Source organism: Sesamum indicum, linkage group LG14 (genome assembly GCF_000512975.1).
Source record: "Sesamum indicum cultivar Zhongzhi No. 13 linkage group LG14, S_indicum_v1.0, whole genome shotgun sequence".
Classification (NCBI taxonomy): Eukaryota; Viridiplantae; Streptophyta; class Magnoliopsida; order Lamiales; family Pedaliaceae; genus Sesamum; species Sesamum indicum.
The window spans coordinates 3270093-3291906 of NC_026158.1; the positions used below are offsets into that span (position 1 = coordinate 3270093).

The 21814-nt window shown below is 31.3% G+C and overlaps 3 protein-coding genes across 4 annotated transcripts; 2 read left to right on the forward strand and 1 right to left on the reverse strand.

Annotated features, from left to right (window-relative positions):
• Nucleotides 6667-9005, forward strand: LOC105176870 (heme-binding protein 2-like). Its single transcript, XM_011099806.2, has 2 exons — nt 6667-7051; nt 8162-9005. Exons 1-2 carry the CDS (start codon nt 6792-6794, stop codon nt 8577-8579), a joined length of 678 nt encoding a protein of 225 aa, XP_011098108.1. The 5' UTR covers nt 6667-6791; the 3' UTR covers nt 8580-9005.
• On the forward strand, nt 10411-13109 carry LOC105176871 (2-oxoglutarate-dependent dioxygenase DAO-like). 2 transcript variants are annotated; one of them, XR_002288272.1, is made up of 4 exons: nt 10411-10986; nt 12031-12349; nt 12457-12656; nt 12745-12886. XR_002288272.1 is itself a non-coding variant. In XM_011099807.2 (3 exons), exons 1-3 carry the CDS (start codon nt 10643-10645, stop codon nt 12991-12993), a joined length of 912 nt encoding a protein of 303 aa, XP_011098109.1. In that variant the 5' UTR covers nt 10424-10642; the 3' UTR covers nt 12994-13109. The 2 variants fall into 2 exon arrangements, 1 of the variants encoding a protein (XP_011098109.1); XM_011099807.2 differs by lacking the exon at nt 12457-12656 and having other exon boundaries at nt 10424-10986; nt 12745-13109.
• LOC105176872 (2-oxoglutarate-dependent dioxygenase DAO) lies at nt 14178-15971 on the reverse strand. Its single transcript, XM_011099808.2, has 3 exons — nt 15577-15971; nt 15025-15343; nt 14178-14616 (listed from the first exon to the last, which is right to left on the reverse strand). Exons 1-3 carry the CDS (start codon nt 15906-15908, stop codon nt 14365-14367), a joined length of 903 nt encoding a protein of 300 aa, XP_011098110.1. The 5' UTR covers nt 15909-15971; the 3' UTR covers nt 14178-14364.

Genomic DNA, 21814 nt, shown 5'->3' on the forward strand with positions numbered 1-21814 from the left:
ATTGGGTTTCCTCATATGACTTATGATTGCATGGGCATTAACCCTATCCTTCTCGACGCGTTCCAAACCCTTTCTCTTGACAATCCCTTAGTTAATGAATCTACAAGATTATCATAAGATTTAATATAATCAATATTGATATTACTATTTTCAAATAAGATATCACAATACCATATTTTCTTCTTATAGTTCTAGATTTACCATTATAATAACGATTTTATATCCTACCAATTACAGTGGTGTGTCACAATCCATTAAAATTAAAGCAATTGATTTTCTAAAGTATGGGATTTGAAATAATAAATTCTTCAACCAATTTGCTTCATTGTTAGTCAAAATAAAACAATAAACTCAACCTCCATAGGGCCTAAAAAGAATAGAGTCTAAATTAAGAGTACTACTTTTTATCCTACTTTTCAGGCGTGATATGTTCTAATTTGTTGTGAGCGTGAGTCTTTTGCCGACTGGAATTTCCACAAAAAGGGCATATTCAAAGCTATCAAACTAATTAAAAAAATACAGGTAACATATCAACAACTGCTTTCTTTCATAAGTTATCAACAAGAGCCACGCAATTCTTACAATTTCGAAATTACATAACTCAACCTAAGAATATAATACACACAAGTTGCAGAACAACGCCATCCATCTTCGCTTGCTGGCCCACAACCGCTCTACACTCGGCGTCAACAGCCGCCGCACAACCGCCACAATCGCCGTTACTAGTAGTAAATTACCACACAAGAGCCCACAAACATTAACGCACAAGTGCATTAGGAATTATAACCGATCGAAAGCATGGTTTGAAAGATTTAATCAGCCCCCACAACCACCACAACCGCCGCATCCTCCACACCCTCCGCCGTCGCCGGCCCCACCACAACAGCAACCCTGAGAAGTTCCTCCACCACTAGCATCCCCACCGCCATCGCCAGTATGGCGATCACTTTCGATGGCAGCCACCACGGCAACTGTACCGGGTTGCCGCAACGGCAGCACCTGCTCCGGCCAGAACCACCATGTTTCCATCTTTTATCCCATTACTACCCGGCTTTCCTCCCTTCTCATCATAACCATAAGGCACCGCCGCAGGCGGCGGAGGCTTGGCGTTCTTAACAGCAGGCCGGTCATCAAACTTCCCCTCCTTGCGGCCTCTCGTGCGCACGCAGCAAAACATTTTCTGACAGTAATTTAAATCCAGAGAACTGCTCTTCTTTTATAGAATTCTGGTGTTGACTGATTCAGACATTGCAATTGATGTACAGCAGCAGATTCCGTCGAATTGGCGTAAATGTACTGAAATTTCTCTCGAAATTTCAGTAGAGAATTTAGTTACATGTCCCCGTCGTTTTCAGATGAGTATTAATTGACTTCCCCAACTACATAAATAAAAATATTACAAGTGGGTATTGGTTTGGTCTTTGGTCAGCTCCGGAAGATATTTCCTTATCCGTACATGGATTAGATTTGGATATGATTTGAATTTAGAGCAGTAGGAAATTGAGGGATTAATGTTGGATTCATTTAGATTTTCAAATTCCTACATAGCAATTTTTCACAATTTCTTTGGATAAGGGTTTATTGCAATTTACCTCTCAAAAAAAAAAATGGCAATATATTCCATATTTTTTAAATTACTTCATTTTAAAAAGTATAAGGGATGAAATGTTGTATTTTAAAAAATAGAGGAGGATAAAATGCTATTTTTTTTCCGATGGGAGGATAGTTTTTGTTCATTTGCAATATCACATAAGAGCTACTTGCATTTGTGTTATTTGGATAATTTCAAATTCGAAAGTGTTCAAAATCTTTTATCATAATTTTGAATTATATTCTATTAAATATTAATAAACTTTAAATTATTTTAATACAAAGTCGTTGGAATTCCTTTCCTCTAATCTATCAACTCAAATGAATCATTTAAGAATATATATATATATATATATATATATGTATAGATTAGATTTTGGATGTTATAGAACTTGACATGCTTAAATCGAAGTGATTTTGTGTTTAATAGTAAATTTTTCAATATATATTATAACTTTTTAATACTTAAAATTTATCTTTTTAATTCATTCAACCCCCTCAATAAAATTTCATTGCGATTCAATGATTTTACTAAAATACCCCTTAGGTTCTTAATTTTTCGCACATTTTATGTTTTGAGGTAATTATTCCATAATTGATCAATAAAAAGAATTAATTCTCTATAATTTTTAAATATTTTTATTTTTGATAAAGGTAATTTTTAAATACTTTTACACACACATCAAGTGATATTATGTGCACGGTATAATATTAGTGATAATAAGGCCAAAGAAAAGAAAGAGTTGAAGTGATTTGGTGAATGTTATAGGGACATTCCCAAAGAAGCTGATACCCACCCAACTAAGATATGTACAATATGAGCAATTACTTAAAATAACGTTACTTATAACAGATTGAATTTTCTATTTCAAAATTTATTATTTTTCTAATCCAGCCTAAATATATATGTAAAGATGTCATAACCTAACGTAGATAATTTTTGCTTAAATTCAACAACAAATATGATTTATATTTTGTCAATTTATTGTGTAATTTTAAAGATTTCACATGTTGAGAACAAAAATAATTTAAAATTGTTAAAATGATTGAGAAAACGCGCATGTGAACTTAATTTGTTGCACTTTTTTGGCCCTTTTAATGAATTCCAACCATTTGTGTCCTCAATGTGCAAAATTTTAAAATTATAAAATAAAGTTGATTATATAAATTCGTATAAAAATAAAATTGTCATTCTCTACTTACTAGATTAAAATTATAATTATTCCCTTTCTTGGACCTTTTTATGTCATTCAAATTTCCTAGCTCAACTCGTATAGCGTGAACTTAATTATGTTTATCAAAAATTAAAATATATTATTTTAGTATATATAATTATATATTTTTTAATATATAGATTATATGTGTATATCCTAAATTTAGTTTTCTCTTCCTTTCATATCTCCGTCGTCTCACCATCTTTCAGAGCAAGCTTACCGCCATTAGAAAGCCCGTTTAAAGAAGAGCATTTTAATACCCCACACACTACACATTTCTAATCCTTTGGGTGAGTTCGCATTTTTTTCTCGAAAGAAACCCTACCCCGCACCTCCCCATCTTCTATTGCTATTTTCTCCGTTGTATGACCACCTCTCGATGCGTGCTTACCACCGTTGGAAAGCTCTTTCAACAAAGAGTATTTTGATACCTTACCCACTATAATTCTTCAATTTGTTGGTGAGTTATATCTAGTTTTTCGCTCAAAAAATATTAACCCATGCTCCGATCTTCTATCGCTTTTTTCTCCACCGTCCGACCATTTCTCAACCCCCCCCACCGCCAATCTCTCGTCTGTCGGCAAGATATCTCTATTTTTCCGTTTTATATTTTTTTAGATTTTCTTTATATATTATATACATATAACTAAATTATAATTTTTTATCTTATATTTTAATATATGTATAATTTAAAGGCAGGGATAGATTGATCATTTAGGATAAAGTATACATACTCAGTCTCATTTTGAGCCCGTGAAATATAATTCTAGAGGCTAGTGGGTAATGTGTACTTTTTTAAATTTTACAGAGAATTATATAATATTTTTTTATCATAAAAATCTATTTGAACATTTTAAATATCAAAGGGGATAATATGAATTTTACCCAGAAATAAAATGCGAAAAACTTCTAACATGATGACACCACTAATTAACCAAGTTCCATGTACCAACAATTCCAATTATTAATGTCAATATTCGTTATTTAACTTTTTAGCATAGCATTTTGATTTTATAATTATTTAAATTTTTTTGTAATTTCAGTTTTTTTTTTTGGAGTTAATAATTTTTGTCAAAAAAATATATGTACATCTCATGTGACTTTTTAAAATTGAAGTAATTGTTCATATTGACTTATTTTTATCAGTATTTTTGTCCTTTAGCTTCCTAAGATAGTATTTTAATCTTGCATTCTTTTTAAAATTTACGGTTTCAATCATTTTCTTCGCAGGAGGTAACCATTCTACCATTGGAGGTGAACTCCGGCAAAAAAAGAGACCGAAATTGCAAAAATTAAAAAGATGTATAACCAAAAAACTATCTTAAAAAATTAAAGAACAATGAAGTAAAATAATTTAAGTTACGGGACAAAAAATACATTTAATCCTTAAAAATAATACCAAAATGAAACCAAATAAAGCATAAATTTGGCTTCTGGAGTTTATATATTTACAAATCAATTCGACAACTAAAGAATAAAACAGAAGTAAATAAACTTTCATGATATGTCTGAATAGAGAGTTTGTAATTTTTGTATTGTATGTTAGGGATTGTGGTTTTAGTTTTAAAATTTATGATTTTGTGACAATTTCATTACTTTGGGCAAAATTCGATCAGAAATCTATTGGAGCAATTTGGGACTTTTGGAATAAGGGATATTTTGCAAATGGGCAGAGAAAGTGCACGTGGCAGTTTATATGGCGACCATCTCTAGTCATTTTTAAGGACATTGTTTGATATTTTTCTTTAATTTCAACCTTTGATTTATAAAAAAAAATATGTCTTCAATTTCCTTCAAAATAGCTAAATATAATTGCTACATAATCTGTCGCGTGCAAGTTTTCTTTCCATTCGGAAAAAATCTTGATTTGCTTTATTTTTCAAATTACAGAGAATAAATTTTTTTTATCTTTTTTGCTATTTATTTTTTTACTTATTTCTCATATCGTGGGGGTAATTGTATTTTTTCCTTTAAACTTAAGTTACCATCTGTTTTAGTTAAAGGGGTCGGATGAATTTTACCCAATATACATCTATAATCGGGATAATTATAATTTTGGTTCTCATATATTACCACTAATTCACTACCAATGCCTATACATATTGAAATTTCTATTTTAGGTCCTTAAGCCTAATTAATGATATTTTGCCCTTTCAAATGAAATATATAGCCCAACTATCTTTTTCCTATACTCATAATCAGGCCCAACATGCTTTTAAAAATAAAATTAAACCTCTATAGATTCATACACTAGAAAAAAAAGTTAATATTGGCTACAATATTAATGACTATGAGTAAAAATCATGGTAAATGACTATGGATAAAAATCATGGTAAATGACTACTATTAACTACGGTTAAACAAAATCGATGCAAAAAATTGGCTTTTCCACTATGAAAAATTATTTGCCATGACTAGCCATGGTCAAAACATCTGTTATGGCTTTTAATCATGATAAATGCTTTAGCCACCTTCTTAAAAACCACGACCAACAACCGTTGCGTGGCAGTGGTTAGTAACTATTTGCTACGGCTATTTGTTACTAACCATAACAATTTAACGTAGTTAAGTGCTATAATTCTTCTAGTGATACATTTCTTGTAGTTCTCGGATATTCCAAGTCTTTGATTTTATGGACATTCTCCAACCACAGTACTGGGGAATACTGATGACTTGGATACCCGGGAATAAGGCGGTCAAAGAAAGGTATGAATTTACGGAGGATTCATTTTATTTTTGCAAGCATGCGAGGCTTGATCATGAGCATAAGAAAAAGGTAGTTGGATTATATATTTTCTTTGAAAGGGCAAAATGGTCATTAATTATGCCTAAGGACCAAAACTGTTCTATGTTTGGTTTCATGTTTTGGCATTTTTTGAGACAAGATAAAACACACCCAGTATTTATTTTTATATTTTTTACACCTTATCTGTATGTTTTTTTATTTTTTAACTTTCTATATATAACATATATACACTTATATATAATATAAAAAAGACATGATTTGATAATTGACAGTGATTTTTGTCTCACAAATTCCATCATCAAATCTACACCACTTATTTTAAAATACATAAATTACCTCAAAACACAAATCCAAACATATTATCTATCTCTAAGACACACTTATTAATCTCTATTTTTCTCTCTCTCTATCTCCAAAACCCCAAAATAAAACCTCAAACACAAATCCAAACACCATGTTAATATTTTAAAAGTTGAAGGACTAAAATAGAACTTCAATATGTTTAGGAATTGAAAATGAATTAGTGACAATATATGAGGATCAAAACTGTAATTATCACCCTATAATCTATATAGATACTAATATAAAAAGAAAATGGGCTCCATATTCACAAATGGCGGTTAATAACACCACCGCATCAATTTTTTATAAAGTAAAAAATGCCTTTCAACTAATAAGATAACCAACTTAATCAAATTTTTGAATTATACTTTAACTAATAAATTAGTTTTCTTCTCGTTTGTATTTTTAATATAATGTATTTATTTATATATTTTGCACTCATTTATAATATATTTTAAAGTATGAAAATTTATTTATTATATGCATGCAGATACAACGTGCCACAGCAGCTAGTTATATAAAAAATAAAAAGCTTCTACATTTACAAACGACAATTAATGACACCGTTACACCAAACTTTTATAAAACTAAAAATATCCTTCAACTAATAATATAACTAACTTATTTAATTATTAATCGCTATTTATAAATGTAAAAGCGCTTTTCTTTTTATAATATGATAGATACATCTTTTTCATCCTCATCCATAGAGGAAACCCTTGAAAACCACTTACGTGTCAACGTTTGTGCCATTCAATCAAATGAAATAACCTCAAAGATTCTGAAAAATGTAAGATAATAAATTTCACAGCAAATGCTTCTAAACACTTGTGGATGTCATGAAGTGATTTCATATCAACAAACACTTCACTCCTAAGTCTCCAAATCCCCTGCGAAAAATGGCTGCTTTAGATCTCTTCAAGCTCTCTTTCCTTCTGAATCTTCTCTCGACCTCAAATTTGAACCTCTGGGCGGGGAATGAGGCTGGACCTGTCGGCGTATTCCCGCCCACATGTAACCGTATCGAGTGCCCCACCTTCGACGTGGTTCACAACGGGAATGGCTTTGAAATTCGGCGTTACAATTCCAGCATGTGGATGTCAACCAAGCCTATCGATGATGTTTCATTTGTTTCAGCCACCAGAACAGGGTTCCTCCAGTAAGTTCTATTACGCTCTGTTTTGGTTCAATGCTTCTGTTTGCTCGTTAGCCATTTGGGATTTTGAATTTATTTTCTGCGGTTTTTGTGAGTATATGATGAAGAATTGCCCTTATCGGAGAAGATACTGGTTGTATTACATATACAAGAGAAGACGTAATCAAAGAAAATCAATCCTGGAAGGTTCCAATAAAAACAGATGCTTACTGAGTGTGAGATAACGACGTATATCTTAGTTTTCCAGGCCTTGTTTGAAACTGAGAAATTCTAGTTGATTAGCAGAAATCTTCTTTTAATAGTGGAAAGATGAAATATATTTTGCTGCATCATTTGAAGGGGACAATAGTGGCCGGGAGGCTGAAATTGGAAAGTATGCAACTAATTGTAATCAGAAATTTGCAAGTAGTGATAATGAGTAATAAAAGTTACTGATGAAGTAGCTTGATTTCCTGATTCTTGTAGTGGCTATGTGAGCTGAATGTTCACTGCACATTTGAATGATAACTAAGAGGGAAAAAAGAAAGCATGTTAATAATGGATTGTTCTTGTCATGCTTGTTTTCGGATAATCATGACTGGGTTTTTTGTACAAAGAATTTACTCAAGTCTTTCCTAAGGCAACTTCGATTCTTCTTGATGAAACAAAGCATTGCTGTTGAACCAAAACTTATCATGGCCAGGAGCAAAGGCATTTAGCATAACTGCAGTGTTGGGTTAATGAATACATTTCTATTGTTAACAATAGTTGGAACTTTTTATCATGGAAGCTGTGTATGCTTATAAATTTATCTCCAGATTACAATTTATTTGATGCACTTGAGCAATATCTGATAAGTGTTCATGCCTGAAATTAGAACTAGAAATGCTTCACTTCTTCTTGTCATGCATCAAATTTTGCAGGTCTAATTCTAAGCATCAGAACAATATATCAAAAGGGTTTGTCCAGCCTTTATGTGAACTCGATTTGTCTGAACATTTGTTATTGTAATTTTTCAAATTAACCTTTTCTATCGTTTGTATTCTAGCCTGGAACGTTTATAGAATTTATTCAGTGATATTGTGGAGAAACATGCTGGCTAATGATTGATGTTTGTTTTTGTCACCTTTCTAGGTTATTTGACTACATTCAGGGCAAGAACGATAACCAACAGAAAATAGAAATGACGGGTCCAGTGATTACTGAAGTGAAACCCAGTGATGGACCATTTTGTGCTTCGTCCTTCGTTGTGAGTTTCTATGTTCCTAAAGAGAACCAACAAAATCCACCTTCTGCTAAAGGCCTCCATCTGCAAAAATGGGGAGTAACCTATGTAGCTGTACGACAATTTGGTGGATTTGTGGCTGACGAGGAGGTTGGAGAGGAAGCTGCTGCATTGTATGCTAGCGTTGCTGGAACTGTTTGGTCTGATGCAATAGACAAGAGCCATGCTGGGGACAGTGCAACAGATTACATTGTTGCGCAGTATAATTCTCCATTTGAGTTCCGGAACAGAGTGAATGAAATTTGGTTGACGTTTGATTGGGAGTAAGTTGCAAATTGAAAAAGAGTCTGGTGTCTACTGCACACTCCAAACGATCGGATGACCTGAGTTTAGATATGAAATATCAACATATTATTTGCCTAAAAGTTCTCCCTGAAAGAATACCAGGTATTTAGTATGAACATTATCTGGCTGTTATTTGAAAGTCATAAGCAGATACTTTGGCCTATTTTCCCTGCACAGTCATTACTGTTTCTATGTGTTGGATTTTCTGCGATAGGAGCTCCTTGGAGGGAATCGAATCGACTTTTTGTAACGAGGCTGTGGTGGTATGTGTTGTAGACTTTATGCTGCCAAACTCTTATCTAAGTTTGACATGAAATGTGGATTCTGGCAAAACCAAATGGATCAAAAAGATAGATGTAAAATAGCTTGTACCTTTGATCAATTTGAACGGAATGTCATGCCATTTGATCGAAGAAAATGCCCCTTTAGAATTTTTAAAATTATTGATGGTAATTTTAGTCCATATACTTCTTTTACTATTGCATATATATATATATATATATATATGATGTTTTAGTCTTTACAAACTTTTATTAAATTATAAAAGATGTTAGAATAGGTGTCAGGAAAGCTAATTGAATTGGCGTTCGTCGATCTTTATTAAAATAGATTTTCATTATCTTTCATAACATTTACAGAAATTAAAACAGAACATAATAATAAAAAAGAAATGATTTTTGTACGATTTAATGGTTCCATACGTATACTGATATTGGACCGTATTTGAGATTGTATAAAAATAAGTCGCTCGAACATTTATAACTATTTGATATGTAGTTTCCGAAAAAAATATAATTCAAAATAAACAAAATATAATGCTTTTTAATTCATTCAAAGCGTGAGTGCGTAAAAATAATTATAGACTAAATTTAAATGCAAATTTATTTACTTTTAACTATTTAAATATTTTGTACTAAAAAAATTTCTACTTGAATGGAATAATTATGAAATTTTAGAACTACAAAATAATATACCACTACTACAAAATTAATTCAAGTATTTTATTATTTGTATAATCTATTTAAATTTATCATTTCAAATACAACATATTTGTATAATCTATTTAAATTTATCATTTCAAATACAACATCTGACAAAAATATTGTTAACCCATTATTATAGTGCATTTAATTATTTATTAAATATATAATTATTATTTAAATTAAAAATATTTTTTTTCTTACATAAATAATTAACAAAAAAAATTATATATATATACACACATATATATAAATATATATAAGAGACATGCTTTGACAATTAACGGTGACTTATATCTCTCAAATTCTGACAACAAATATACACTATTTATTTTAAAGAATTTTAAATTATCTTTAAAAATAAATTTAAACATATATCGAATTTCCAACACATACGTATTTATCTCTATTTTTCTCTCTGTATCTTCAAAATACAAAACAAAACCCTCAAAAAACTAAACCAAACACTGTAATTTTTCATTTTTTTTTTCATTACCCTCAGTTTGTGGATTAAACTTTTTACTGGGGTTCTTGTTTAACACCATTATATTTTTTCCTTTATAAGTACAAATTATTACATGAAATATCAAATAAAAGGTAAAATCGATAATTTATGCAATTTTTTTTTCTAATGTCGATATTTTTGTTTCAAGTCCTAATAAAAAATATCAAATATAAATAATAATTTTCAAAAATAGTGTAAATATAATTTTTAATTTTTTTTAAAAAAATATAATTTTATATTTTAAGAGAGAATATAAATATAATTATCCTATATAATTATGCAGTCAGAAAAGGCTGACTCTAGCCAGTTTGAAGAAAAACTCGAGTGTTAACTCTCTGTCGGATTCAAAGGTAGGGAGTAGCCGACAGCAAACGAATCAAATCTGACATATGTCAAACAGCGTACTAAAATTCAAAGGAATGGTTGCCTGAACCAAAGACAGAAGGCCAATCATCTCGGTTGATAATATTATTTTTAGAAAGAAAGTTATCTGTGCTCTCTAGTTATTAACGCCTAATTTGATTCAGAATAGATTGGAAAAAATTGGACTTCAAATCAAAATGTCTGCTACTACTCCTACTGCCAGTATTCCAACAATTGATTTCCAAGATTTTCCATCTCAGTCCCAGAAACTGATACAAACGTCCGTGAAGTGGGGATGCTTCAGGCTGATCAATCATTCCATCCCTGCGGCTTTAATGGCGGAAATGAAAGCTACTGTGAGAACCCTTTTGGATCTTCCCATGGAAATCAAACAGAGAAACAGAGATGTGATCGCCGGCAGTGGATATGTGGCGCCCAGCAATTCCAATCCTCTTTACGAAGGATTGGGTCTTTATTATATGGGATCGCCAGAAGCTGTTCATGAGTTTTGTTCCCAGCTAGAAGCCTCTCCCTCGCAAAGGTGCCTTCTTCTGCCTCTTTCTCTCTCTCTAACGAAAGAGCTGGAATTTTTTGAGTCGATGGTTTTTCGTTTGTTTTGTGTTTGATTATGTCACTAATCCGTTAACAAGTTGGAGGATTCTGAATTCGTACTGTGTTCTTGTTTGTTTGGTTTGGGTTGAAATTCTTGTGGGCATTTATAATCACTATGGTTTATGAACAATTTCAGGCAAGAAATTCTTGAGTCGATTCAAATAGTTATGTTATTTGTATGGTATGAGTGTCAAAATTTTAGATAGGTGAAGAGAGGAGAAGGGAACAAAGAATTACTGCTCATATGGCTCACATTTAGACAAATGTAAAGGGTTAAATCATGTTATTCTCTGTTAGTTTGAGATTACGACGTTCATTTACAAAATATAGGTGAATTACACATGTGGAGAATGAAAAATGGAGGAACTAAATCAAATATAGGTTTTCACAATCATCAATCTAGACATTATTGTGATCTTGCAATCATATTGAAGGATCAAATCTTGATTCTTAACAACAAATAGTGTGAGTTACATGTCAATCTGTGGCCATGCAGTTGACAAGCTCCAAGAATTGTTCAATTCTTTTGGTTTGAGTATTCTTGAGTTAATCTTGAGTGGGTTCGCAGCGATATTTGAATAGCTCGGTTCACTTGACAAGTCTTTATTTTGCAAGATGGCCTAATCTAGGACTAACAGTGCTTGCTGGTTATACGAAACACGAAAAGCCAATTTTCTCCGCTCTCTTAAAGGGGTGAAATTGTTAGATTTGGTGTGAAAATATGAATTTATTTTTGAAGAATAGTTGGTGTAAAGGAGAATAGATCAAATGTGAAAAGATATTTGTTAATTGGAATGTGTGTTGTAGTCATTATATTAGCAGTAAACTGTGGAACCAAAATCAGATTAGAGGTGCCAATTTAAGGCTGCTATTGCTCGTGCATGTGTCGAGCTTATTCTTGAGGTTAACTGCTTATCCCTGAAAATATTCAAATGAGGCATTGGTTTTGAAATCAAACTCTTTTCTCTTGAAGGGAGACCATTGTTAAGTATTCTGAAGCCGTCTACAATCTGGCCATGGACATAGGTCGGAAGTTGTGCCAGAGTATGGGGCTGGATATGGATTTGTTCAAAGAATGGCCTTGCCAATTCAGAATAAACAAGTATAACTTCACTCCCGAAAGTATAGGGTCGTCTGGAGTTCAAATTCACACGGACTCAGGATTTTTAACCCTACTACAGGACGATGATTGTGTCGGTGGCCTGGAGGTAATGGATGAGAAATCTGGAGAATTCGTTTCTGTTGATCCCTTGCCAGGATCAATTCTTGTGAATTTCGGAGATGTTGCAAAGGTCAGTGACGTTTTCTTTTATACCTTCATTTTTGGTCTCAGAGGCTCTTTGTTTTGTGCATGCATCAGACTCTGATTGCCCCTAACAACACCTCCATTCTCAAGTAGTTGCTAAGCCGAAACCTACTCTCACTTGCCCTCCGAAGTATAGCATACCAGGCCAGAATATGCTTACCTTTTCTTACTGGAGAATGAGAACGTCGGTAGTATTTGGATTGATGGATTCAGACACAACGAATTCAAATCCGTAACACTTCCTCCAATTCCCAAATACAGTCTCATCGATGTCTATGATGAGACTGATAATGGTTTGCCGCTCTGCGTCTATCATGCCATGACACAAATACAAGTTTTGAAGTATGATATTTGCGTTGACATTTCAATTACTCGGTACAGGTGTGGAGCAATGGAAAATTTTGCAACGTAAGGCACCGAGTACAATGCAAAGAAGCAGCCATAAGAATTTCAATAGCTTTTTTTGTTTTGGGACCAAAGGAGGCGGCAATAGAAGCGCCTCCGGAGCTAGTGGATATGGAGCAACCGCGCCTTTTTGTCCCTTTTACATATGAAGATTACAGAAAGCTCAGGCTCTCCACCGGATTACGGGCTGGTGAAGCTTTGGCTCTGTTGCGCAGATCGACCTAGCTCATTGAAAGATAATTGTTAGCTCTTTGAAATGATATGAAGGTGTGGAGTGAATTTTCTATTTTAAGTTCTATAATGTTTTTATTTCATTTAATATACAGATCACGTACATAAAATTATATCATCTAATTCAAATATATTTATATATATTAAATAAAATAAAAAAATATAATAGAATTTAAAATAACAAATTATCTGCACATTGAGTCAATGCCTCTTTTCACAGACTCCATGCACAAAGGTTCCAGTAAGGGATGTCAAAGAATTCAATAATGAAGTTCTGTTACATTATGCGCACAAAACAATACATCCCAACTGAATATCCAGCACTTGGTTTTAGACTTTTTTGCAATAACTTTTAAAAAATTATACTGTACGGCAGCAGAAGAACAATAACCTTTTTGGAGTTTCAGTCGTCCTAAATATCATCGAAGTCCTTTTTTCAGCACGCCAGAAGAAATATGGGGCTTTGTTATGATTAATTATTATGATAAAAAATAAAATTAAAATCACTATATATGTTAATTAATTATGGTTAGGAGAATGATTTGCAAGCAGTGAGGTCAAAACGTTGTACCTAAGAAAGGACAAAAAAGTCCCTTATTTGGAGTAAAAAATACTCAAAAAATTGAGGGGATCCGCGTGACATATGATTTCTATTAGTGTGTAGAGAAGAATTATATTTTTTTGTAGTGTCTAGTCATCGTCATATGCAGTCCCCGCAGGCATACAAAAAAGAACTATGACTATGAGCTAAAGAGAGAAAAAAAAAATTGTGAAAAAAAACAATCATGATGTGAAGGAATGAGGAACAAAGAAGCCCGTGAGAAGAAAAAAACATAAAGTGAGGTGAGAGAGAAAAAATTAATAAATTATAATTATGAGTTTATTAAAAATACAAAAGTGTCAAGTTCGTGATAAGAAAAGAATATGGAGAAGTAAGGAGGAGACAGAAAGGTAAAGTAATTGGTTGAGAGAAAAAATATATATATAATTGTGAAATTATTAAAATTACTGCTTTGAGTCTCGGACCAAATTTTTCTTTGAAATTAAATGGAATACTTGGATTATCCAAAAATTGATACATAAAAAAATTTTCTTGTATAATAGTATAAATATTATTTTTTCAAATATTTCTCTTTTATAAAATTCAGTCATTATATAATCATACTAGAAAATGTAGATCCTGAACAAAAAAATTATTTGACAATAAATACAAAAATAGTTGTAACTTCAGTCCAATACAACATCTGCTCATAATGACAATATGGGAATTTCATAAATCAAAGATAAATAACGTAACAGTAATTAATTAACCGGAAATGTTATTTAAAAATGCCCATTTCCACTCTCTTTATTTCTTCTTAATTTTCACGAACTTTGGGTGAGAAAGTATTTGAGGGCTCCTCCAGTTGGTGAATTCGTCTTAGTTCGTAGCTTCCTGTAATCTTCGAAGTCGAAAGGAATGTATCGGCGAGGGTGGTCGGAATCCACCAGCTGCGGCGGCGCTTCCACTTTCTCATCTTTAGGCCCCAATACGAAGAGTGCAATGGAAGTACGAATTGTTGGCTCGTAGCATTGAACTCGATGCTTCACGTTGCAAAACCTTCCATTGCTCCATACCTATAATTAAATCCAACGTCTTCTGATTTATATTTTCGAATTTTTAGTTAAAATATTAAATCATTCTCCTTATCTGATCGATTAAGTTTTAGATGAGGTGGTGGTTTAAAATGGTTTTAAAGTCAAGTCAAATAAGAGATCTTCAATTCAAATTTAACTGTCAGTAATTTGTAAGAGAAAGGTGTAACTTCACCACATACAATTTAAAAATCTAAAACTATCGAAGTGCCAAAAATCAATTCATATAAGATCAAATATGTCACTCTCCCTAAGTCGAAAGACTAATTGCAATTTTTACCTAAAAGAAAGATTTAACATGCAAGTTTTGCAGTTGATGAGGTCATGTTAATATATAAAATTAAATCTTAAATGATTTTTCAGGTGGTCGTTTAACAAAATAACACGTACCGTGGCCACGTCGCCAACATTAACAACAAGAGTTCCCGGAATAGGATCAACTGGAACCAGCTCGCCAGTGATCGTATCCACTGCCTCAAGACCATTCACAATCTCATCATCCTGCAAAATGGTCAGAAATCCAGGGTCTGAGTGCATTACTGCCCCAGTCAATCCCACAGTTTCAGGACTGTAATTGTATTTGTTCATCTTCAGCTGGCATGGCCATCCCTTGAAAAGCTCACCACTCAACCCCAATCCCTCCATCAACTTACTTCCCAGGAGCTGTGCAAGATCATGAAGAGCAAAACCATACTTTTCCAACACCTCCCTGCAAAATAATTCATGCTCATGAAACATTTGCAATAGAACATCTGACCTGCAAGGACTCCTCTATCTAGTGATCCGCACTTTCTATGACAAGATCGTGACGCTCATAACTCATATAAAGTTAATAAAATACTTCAATTACAGGATTAAAAATACGAATTTTCCTAAATGAAATATGCATTTGCAACAGAAAATCTCATCCAGAGTTCTCCCCCAATCAATAATGGAACTTACCTTTGGTGAGGAGATGCATCAATCTGAGAGCAGAAATGATCAAAAGCACCAGGAGAGGTCATATCATACACACTCAGGCCCTCAAAATAGGGACTGGCCATGTTGGGCGGCGTGTAGCCTTTTCCAGGCTCAGGATGAGAATTCTTCAGCTTTGTTTCCATGGGAAGATCCATCAGCGACCTCGTCGCGCCCTTCATTTCCGCCATGAGCTCCATGGGAACCCCATGATTAACCAGCCTGAAGCACCCCCACTCTTCACAGGCTCTCACTATCTTCTCCGCCAGACCGGAGACATCCTGCATGTCTATAACTGGAACTGATCTCTTCCCCATTTCTTCTGCTGCTTCTCTCTTACCTGAATTTTGAATTCTCCAACTCGGTGCATTTGTTTGCTGGTGCGAGCCGCTGATTTTATAGTGGAATTTAGGAGCTCGGATTACAACATTCATGACGTCATCAACTGTTTGACTAAGCTGTCGTGATTAATTGCTGCTCATGTTCTCACTGTTAGGATGTCATATTCCAGATTCTATGTGTGTGTAATCCATCGCAGTCGTAGGTCACCAAAACTATTTTTGTCAAAATTAAATTTGGCGGACACAGACATGTTCTTTAACCACACGTTGTTGTGGCACACGAGGTCTTTAAAAGTATATAAAAAATTTACACCATGAAATGGAGAGGAAAACGAAATTATTAAAAGATACAAACCTCATGTGAGTTTTGGAGGAAAAAAAAAATGTGTGAAAAGAAAAAACGTGGAATAAGATGAGAAAGAAAAAATAATTGATTATGATTTATTGAAAATATGAAAGATTGTTAGGAAAAAACACATGGAGATGTGAGAGAGAAATATTAAGCAGTGGGGTGAGAGAGAAAAAAATTGATATTGTTGAAAGGATACTAAAATCATTATTGTGACAAAAAAGTTTTAAGGAATAAAATTAATTAAAAGGTAAATTTAGTATTCAAAAATTGGTACCAAAAATAAGTTTTCTTTTATATTAGTATAAATAATTAATTGTGAAATGAAAGTGTAATGGTAATAGTCACAATAGAAAAAATATAATTTTAAGCTGTGATTTATTATCATAGTCAGAAGAAGAAAATCATGATAAATTCAAATCAACTATGAATTTGGAACGATTATAGTCGTTGTTTTTGTAAGTGTGGCCAAAATATTACCAAAACCATGTCAAATATTTTGGCCATGGCTAAAAAATCATGGCGGATATTGATTAAACGTTGTAAAAAATTTTAAGTTTTTATTTTAATTATAATTAATAATATTAATTTATTATAATTTTTAAATCGTGATCAATTATAATGTAACGAAAATTCAATTTTATTGTAATGTCAAGAAAAGTTACATTTCGTTTGAATTTATAGGATGACGAGCAAAATAGCTTCCATTTACTAACGGTGATGTCAGTAGGCAGTCGCATACATTTATTAATTGAAATACAAAATGCAAAGGAAATAAATCCGTAGTTCACTTAAAAAAGAAAAAGTAATATTGGCTGTACTAATAATCACTGCGATTTACAAGATCATGACAAATCAACATTATTTATTATATTAAAAGAAAATTAAGATAAAAATTTAAATTTAATCAAAGTTAATCAATATTTATTTTAGTCTCATTTACAAGAACAATAATAAAATTAATACAAAAATTTAAAATTTGATTATAGTTAATCAAGATTAATTACTATGATCAAATAAAATTTATCCTAAAATTCAAGTTTTGATCACAACTAATGGCATGACCAAATCATTTTCAGAAGTTTTTTGCTATAGCGAATGTCTCGGTTCCATTTGCGGAAACAACACTAATTAATAGTTGTTGTCCAGTTGAGTTAATTAGTATTCGCCACAGTAACTATTATAATTAATAAAAATATAAATTCAATACCATATGATTAATTAAGTCGATAAGTAAATTAGCTTTTTAAATAGAAATAGCTCAAAGAATATTTTGGTCCGAAAATTCAACATGCGTGTACGATTTATGTATCTTAAATATATTTTTAGTTATGTAATCTTGACATTTTGATATTTTAATATTTTATCTTTTATCTGTTTAAGGATGTAAACTAGTCCTACATTTTTTTTTTTTATTTGTTGTAATTTTGGTCTTTTTGGTGTAGAATCCAGCATCGAAAAGACCAAAATCACGAAATATCATAAAGTTACAGGATCATTCTGAAATCCTAAAAAGATAAAGGATAAAAATTTCAAAAAATCAAAATTACTGAACCAAAAGTAAATTAATTTAAACCCAATTATGTACATAACACTACAATGAAATATGATCTTTATCATAGTGAATTACCATACTTACAAATAAAAATTCTTGACGAATACTTATAAATAATAACTATTAGCCATTGTTTTTGCAGGCAATATTAAAATATTAGCAATAATTAATAATTATGGAAAATGTTCTGGTCATGACTAAAATCATGAATATCAATTAAATCTGGTTAAAAACTTAAAATTTTCGTATTGATTTTGTATGACAAAATAAATAATATCAAATTGTTATGAATTTTTAGCTGTAATATTTTATAATTTACATAAGGAATAATTTTTTGTTTAGTGTAAATCCTTACATTTTCTTCTTAATTAGTATGATGATACAGAAGCTTTTTGAGCTTTGATAAGATTGAAATATATGTGGTATATAGCTACTACCACCTAACATTCTAGAAATAATTAATTAGAGGGAGGTATTATGTAATTTAATAAAGTTTTGCAACCTTTATGGTCAACATAAGGAAACTGCCTTCTAGATGGAGTCATGCCCATTGTTAATTTTCAAGGGCAGATATTATTTTCTTTTTCTTTTTTCAACCACAAATTTCAATTCAATTTGAATTTCGTCAACTGAATTAGGCCTCGTTGGCAATAACTATCTCATTTAAAAATTTAAATTATTAGAAAGGGAAAAAAATACAATTTACCCTCATTTGATATGTGAAATGAGCAAATACCCCCTGTAAAAACACATCATCAAATTACCATCCATGTTTTGAAAAATGAAGCAAATTATCCCCTTATCTAAACCATGATAAAGGGCTAATTTACTTTATTTTTTGAAACACAGAGAGATAATTTGCTAATTCTTTATTTATAGGGAGTATTTGTTCGTTTCACGTATCGTAGCTATGGGTTTGAATCTTATATAATTATTTAGTTTATTTTCATAATTAAATCTAATAAGTACTTATGAAGTTATTTCCATAGTACTTAATCTCAACATGCCTTTCTTTTGTAAAAGCAGTTTGGAATCTTTTATAGGCACCTAATGTTGAGTAACAAATCCTCATCCCATATTTCAAGATGGTAACAAGTATTAATTATATACTTCATTTTTAGTTCTTCTTGGATCAAGAAATTCCAAATTATTATTCTAATAGTTTTTGTTTCGTAATTTAGGTTCTTTTTACTTCTGGTTTCACCGGTTACGGAATTCTCATTTTTAGCTCCATAACTTTCAAAGTATGCATTTTTTGTCCCATGCCACATTTTCGTTAGATTTTCAGTAGAAAATGCCACATGACTGTTAAGTGCATGGGACCAAAATTACTGTTTTTTTTTCAAAGTTATAGGATAAAAATGAAAATTACATGAACAATAGGATCAAAAGTCTAAATGTTCATCCTTTATTTTTAAAATGGTAACACGTTTAATCCTTTAATGCATTAATTACTTTTAACAATTTTTGATTCTCACCTTGGATCAAGAAATCTCAAATTATTATTCTTATAGCGGTGGATCTGAACTTCTCTTTCAATCCGTAAGAACTACAAAAGGTAAATATAGTGTTTGGATTTATTTTTTTTTGGGTGTTTTATTTTATTTTGTGGAGATAAAAAGAGAAAAATAAAGATAAAAAAGTATGTATTGAAAATTGTGTATGTTTGAATTTATTTTTAAAGATAATTCAAAATAATTTTAAATAAGTTTATATGTTTAAAGTTGTGTTTTGGTAGATAGAAGTTATTGTTTTTTTTTCAAATCATATCTGTTTTATATATATATATATATATATATATTAATAGGTGTTGTATATTTAATGTTGTATTTTTAGAGACAAAAATCACTATTTATTATCAAATTATGTCTATTTTATATTATATTTATATATGTGTATGTTTATATATATTATATATAAAAAGTTCAAAATTAAAAATTCACATAAATAAATGTAAAAAAAAAAAGACAAACATTAAATGTATTTTGGACATCCCAAAAATGAAACCAAACAGAGTTTGAAATTGATTAGTATTTCAAACTATCTTAATTTGCAGCTAATTAATACCACATGGCAAAAAGCAAAGTTGGTCTACCATATTCAATTTATAGGGGGAAATGCAAACCCTCTCCATATAATATGAAATATTTGTAAATTATTTTTTTATAAAAAAATAAATATCAAATTATTTTTTAAAGAATAAATGTATGATATATTTATATAATATATTAATATTTAATGATAATATAATAATAATTCTTATTATTTTATATATAATATATAATATTTTTTATAATATAAACTTTTATTAATTGAAGAAGAAAAAGAAGAAACCAAACCCCCACCCCACCGCCCCACTGTCGTTGCTGCCTCCCAGCTCCGTGCCACCACGCCCTTCCACGTCCCGTCCCACCCTTCGTCACCCTCCTCCCCCTTCCCCACTTCCACTCAGTCGCCGCCAACCTTCCGCCTTTCCCAACTCGCGCCAATCGCCACTACCCATTCTCCCCTTTCACAACGTGGACCAGACGCCACCTACCCCCCCTTCCCCAACTCCTGTCCCCGTCTTTGCTCTCCCTCCCCATTCGCGGAATCCCATCGCCGGCCCTCCTCCAGGCCCCCACCGTGGTTGGCACTCCCTTTTTAATATAATATATTAAAAATATATTATATTTTTTTAAATTAATATATTAATATATAATACAAATTCAAATCTAGACCCCTCATTTAAATTATAGAAATATTATAAAAAAATTTTAAGAATGAACTGTTGAAGTGTTTTCAGTAAAATAGCGTCTTAGAGCTTTTCTAATATTTTATAGATTTCAACGGTCGTCCACTGACTAGCTCAATTCGTTAGTTCTTGTCAGATTTTCATCCATTATTTTGTATTGAATTGAGTAAAATATTCTTGTGGACTGTGAATTATAAATTACTTAGTTTTTTATTTGTTTTAAATTTTTATGGACCGTCTAGACAAACCTTTTGTTATAATTTTAAAAAATTTTTGTCTATCTTGTTCGAATTTTTTATAAATTTTTATTTAAAAACAATACAGCTAAAATAAAGTTGACAATTCTGGGTCTCCATTTAAAATTACATAATTTCATCAAATATTAAACAGATGTCAGTAATTTTATAAACAATGAGGGAATATTCGTAATTATGTTAAATCTCATGAGAGTTCATTGTTATTTATCCAAAAATTAATAATAAGAGTAAGTAACACCGAAACTTCCTGATTTTAGATCTAATTACATAAACATGCCCCCGCCTTTTACAAAATTACAGATACATCTTGATGAGGTGTTAGTGCAATGTTTTTCAGGGAGTGTGTGTAAAGTTTCATCGTTGAATAAGAGTTGTACTTGTAATTATAACTACAACCTTAATAATGTACTTATAATTTTATAAAGGATGTGGAAGTTTTTGGGTAATTAAATTTAATATCAAGAGATGCAAATATAATTTACTTTAATAAATATTTTATAATGGATATGATTAAAATTAAATGAGTTCATTAAACTCTTAAAAAATAGTTATAAACTCTTTAGTTTTCTTGAAAGAGTTTACAGGCATCTATATATATATATATATATAGTGTTTTAATTTTGTTCTTGTAATTTTCTTTTATAAAATATTTAAAAGAGCTTATAAGTTCACAAATATAAGGAACATCCAAGTTATTGAAGTTTAAGTCCAATAATTTCACTAAAATCTCCAAAGAAATGTTTGATCCATCACTTAATGCAATTTCTAAACATTTAAAATACAAAGAACGTTTTATTAGGAGTTGATTTGAGTCAAATTGTGAACTTGTGCTGAAAAATATATATATAAAAAAAAAAGTTGTAAGGGACAATATTTATATGATTTAAAAAAAATTCTTCTACGTCCACGATCGATCAAAATCGATTTCTACATCCATCAATTTTTTATACTAGATAGTATAAAATATTGTAAATTTACAATATTACC